The 4,562-nt window shown below is 26.4% G+C and overlaps 2 protein-coding genes across 2 annotated transcripts; one reads left to right on the forward strand and one right to left on the reverse strand.

The window, feature by feature from the left end:
* Window positions 1-600: 600 nt before the first annotated feature.
* Window positions 601-2,760, reverse strand: Phum_PHUM173270 (succinyl-CoA ligase subunit alpha, putative; the record flags this gene model as incomplete). Its single annotated transcript, XM_002425043.1, has 6 exons — window positions 601-816; window positions 894-1,073; window positions 1,150-1,254; window positions 1,336-1,557; window positions 1,640-1,869; window positions 2,724-2,760. 6 exons carry the CDS (start codon window positions 2,758-2,760, stop codon window positions 601-603), a joined length of 990 nt encoding a protein of 329 aa, XP_002425088.1.
* A 389-nt stretch (window positions 2,761-3,149) lies between these two features.
* Phum_PHUM173280 (Lipid phosphate phosphatase, putative) lies at window positions 3,150-4,526 on the forward strand (the record flags this gene model as incomplete). The annotated part of the gene is made up of 4 exons (XM_002425044.1): window positions 3,150-3,226; window positions 3,331-3,584; window positions 3,964-4,266; window positions 4,378-4,526. The coding sequence occupies 4 exons, from the start codon at window positions 3,150-3,152 to the stop codon at window positions 4,524-4,526; spliced, it is 783 nt and encodes a 260-aa protein (XP_002425089.1).
* Between the last annotated feature and the right edge of the window lie 36 nt (window positions 4,527-4,562).

The following is a 4,562-nucleotide window of genomic DNA, read 5'->3' on the forward strand; positions in this document are numbered from 1 at the left end:
TTATTACAAAAAAAAAACGAAAAGGATTTCAATTTATTTATTTATTTTTTTACGGTAACAAATTAATTTTTTTTATTTAATAAATAATATTATTATGTATTACAATAATAATAATAATAATAATAATTAATTTTTTAGTATAAGGGTGATAAAACCGGTTGATAATATTCGAATGAAGTTCGGTAAGCGAAGTATTATAATCAAACTTTATCAATTTTAATATAAAAACATAAACATGTTTCACTTTATATTAATATATATATATATTATAAGGTAATTTTTATATAATTTAAAAATGCATTTAAATAATATTATAATTATTAGCCCACTAATATTTTATATTGAAACTGACGTCATCTCACTACAAATAGGGAAAATTCTTTGTTTTTTGGTCTTGTCAAATAGAAAATAAAATTGTTGTATATAAAAAAAAAAAAAACTATAATTTATTCAATTAAAAAAATTAAAAATAATTTATAATTGTTTTTATATAAATTATATTTATAGAGAGAGAAAGAGTGAGAGAGAGAGAGAGATAAAAAAAAAAAATTCGAATGAATATATATATATGTATAACGACTTAGATTTTATATATAGAATTTAAACTAATTCCAATCTTTTCATTTCTTTAAATAATTCAGACCCCATTTTGGCAGGAGATTTTGTTACTATCACTCCAGCGGATTCGAGAGCTTTTATTTTATCTTGAGCTCCTCCTTTACCCCCCGATATTATGGCTCCTGCGTGACCCATTCGTCTTCCCGGGGGAGCCGATAATCCCGCAATGAAACTCACAACGGGTTTCGCTTTTATTCCCTGACGATAAAAAGAAAAAAAATTAGAATAATTTTTTAAAAAATTAGTTTTTGTTTTTTTTTTGTAAATTTACTAACGTAATTGTGTTTGGTTAAATATTCTGCTGCCTGTTCTTCCGCGACTCCTCCGATTTCTCCAATGAGTATTATTCCTTTCGTGTCAGGATCTTTTATAAAACATTCAAGACAATCTATGAAATCCGTTCCGTTAAATGGATCCCCACCGATTCCAACGCATAAAGTTTGACCTAATCCCACCTAGTAAAAAAAAAAAATATTTTTTTTTTCAATATTTTTTTCTTTTCAGAAATAAATTTTAAATGTAGACAATCACCTGAGTGGTCTGATGAACTGCTTCATATGTGAGAGTACCAGATCTTGATACGATTCCAACACAACCTTTTTTATGAATATGACCTGGCATAATGCCTATTTTACACTAAAAACAAGTAAGTACTAAGATGAATAACAATAAATTGTGATAAGTAAATTGAAGATGATAAAAATTATTTATTATTACCTCATCGGATGCAATTATTCCAGGGCAGTTAGGTCCAATCAAGCGAGATTTATTCTGACGTAATAACTGATGTTTAACTTTAACCATATCCGATTGAGGAATACCTTCTGTAATGCATACAATTAAGGGCATTTCAGCTTCAATGGATTCCAGAATGGCTTTAGCTGCACCTGGTGGTGGTACATAGATAACAGATGCTGTAGCTCCAGTGGCTTGCATAGCCTTACACATGTTAAAAAAATGACATTAAGTAAAAGAGAGAGAGAGAGAGAAAGAGAGAGAAAAAAAAAACACATCACACTACCTCTTTGACAGAGTTGAAAACAGGTTTTTCTAAATGAGTTTTTCCTCCTTTTCCAGGAGATACTCCTCCGACTATTTGGGTTCCATATTCTAAAGCTTGAACACTATGAAATGTTCCTTGTTTTCCAGTAAATCCTTGGCAAATAACCTTTGTGTCTTTGTTAATTTTTAAATTCGGCCTGGTAGCATTATAATTAGTTCTAACATTTTGAAGTTTTAGAGTTTGACAGGCTACAATTATGAAGTAAATAAATTAGAAATCACTTTTAACATCAAAAGACTGTTTTTAATGAGAAACAATAAGTTTTAATATACATAATTTATACTTATTTATAAATAAACATATGTTTATGGTTTATAAATAATTTAAAAAAATTATCAAAATGTTTAAGTTTGTTCAATTACTTTTAATAATGTGTGCTTGGTAAAAAAACAATAATAATCGTTACTTATTAATAATTTTTTTTGATGACTTCATTAAAAAAACAATAAAATGTATAAGCAATAAAAATTAATCCTAGGGTTATTATTAATAGAAAAAATTAAAAATAGACAATAATTTTCATTGTATTGAGAAAATTGAGCTTGACCTTTTACCTCAAATAAGTGTGTTAAGCAAGAGCATGGGTTTTTGTTAAAACTATTTTTAAGTCAATAGTAAATTTATTGACCTTTAATATGTATTTATATTTTTTCCTATTTAGACAAATCAAAAAAATTGATTTTACAAATTTAAATTTGATAAATAAAATTCTATAATAAATCAATAACATGAATAAAATAGTAAATTGCGTACGGGATTTTTAATAGTCATTTCAAAGGTATTGAAAATTTTTTAAATAAATTTTAAGGGTGTTATTTCAATGAAAATATTTGAAAATAGGGTCACCTATTACACATAATGTAAAGAGATTAATATGTTATTTTCAATACGTAAATTTTCAAGCAAAGATTTTTCAAATATTTAATAATGAAAGGTCGAAAAAATTGTAATTTTTAAAGAGAAAACTTAAATACGGATGATTTCGTTGTATCAAAATTATAAATATTACCTTAACCGTAGAGTCAAAAGCAAATTTTAATACCTGAATTTCTTAAAAGTGCTCTCACTGAGGCCGCCATCTTCCATGGATGACCGCTTTACCTGCCCTCTAGCGTCAAATAAAAAAAATATTTGCGACACTGATAATCGAGTAAAACGCTACAATCATGTAAGACTTCTTGTATCAGAATTTTAAGGATATTTTTAATATAAATTTTTTTTAATTTTTTGTAACATATGTTGTGTCGAATGTAAAAAAAACTTTAAATTACGATGTCTTTTAATTTCAAAAGAGACGATATAGAAAAACTTATTATTCATTACACTGTCAACATTTCTTAAGTTGGCGAATGTCATTGTTTACACTTTTATTTATTTTTTTTTTTGAATTGTTGATGTGAATACAATTAAATATGGAATAAGTGAAATTATTATCAGGAACTTCTTTTTAAATTTGCAGTTAAAAAAAATGCCCACTGCTAAATATTTGTCTGAATATTTCGCGATAGATATTTTATTGAGATTATTTTTATTTTCATTGTACGGGTAAGTGTTAACGTTACATTTGTTTGAAACTAGTAATATTTACTAACAGATTTTTTTTAAAAAAAAATTAATAATTTATAATTTTTTATTTGAATCAAATTTAGTGTGTTTCAATTAATTCCTCCTTTTAAACGTGTTATTCATCCTGAAGAAGTTTGGCTGTACAAAAATCCAGTAACGGCCAGTTATTGTCCAATAAAAATATTATGGGAAATTGTAGTTGTGACGCCTTCAGCAACTATATTTGCCAATTACATTTTCAGTAAAAACAGAATAGATTTAATTCAAGCATTCCTTGCTTTTTCTTTAACTCTTTGTCTAAATGGAGCTCTTACAAATATTTTAAAAGTAGTCGTGGGTAAGTTTATATGTTTCTAATTTTGATAATAATTTAATGTTTATTAACTTACTCGAAATAATAACTTTCAGTTATAGCGAGTATTATTAGTTACCTGCATTTTTTAAGTACTGAATGTAAAAAAAAAAATTTTGTTTGTCGTTAAATTTCGGGTATAACATTAATGAGAAATAAAAATTACTCCATTTTATAGAGCATAATAATTTTGACTGAAATAACTTTGTATATAATTGAAATTAATGATTTCGATTTATCGTGGTTTTCAATGAAACGATTATATTATTATTGGTTTTTACCTAGCTGTAAAATTATATTTAATTATGTTATTTTGCATGGTCTTAAATTAATTTAAAATGTTATTTCAAATTTTAACCAACAGGTAGACCTCGTCCAGACTACTATTACAGATGTTTTCCTACAGGAGAAGGGCATCCGCAAATTGAATTTTGCACTGGTGATATTAATGTAGTGCATGAAGGGTTAAAAAGTTTTCCTAGTGGTCATTCTTCGATTGCATTTGCTAGTTTAGGATTTTTATCATTGTACTTAGCTGGAAAAATGCATTTATTTGCCCCTAGTGGAAAAGGGTCAACTTGGAAATTACTACTATTTTTGTGCCCTTTATTTTCAGCTTCTTTGGTTGCCATAAGTCGTTTATGTGATTATCATCATCATTGGCAAGGTTTGTTTTTAAACCCAATTAAATTACATTAATGTTAATTATTCAATTACAATATGGCTTATTTCTTTTTTATTAACATTGTTAATAGCATGATTAATAATTTTGTTTCAGATGTATTGTGTGGGTCCATTCTTGGCTTTACTATTTGTTGGCTTTGTTACCATAATTATTATCCATCCCTTCAAGATGAGCATTGCCATTTGCCTTGGGTTCAAATAAATAAAAAACAAATTAAAGAATTGACAGTTAAAGATATTTGACAAAGCTTAAAACATATTTAACTGTTTTTTTTTTTT

The sequence above is a fragment of the Pediculus humanus genome, genomic scaffold (assembly GCF_000006295.1).
Source record: "Pediculus humanus corporis 1103172107520 genomic scaffold, whole genome shotgun sequence".
NCBI classification, from domain to species: Eukaryota; Metazoa; Arthropoda; class Insecta; order Psocodea; family Pediculidae; genus Pediculus; species Pediculus humanus.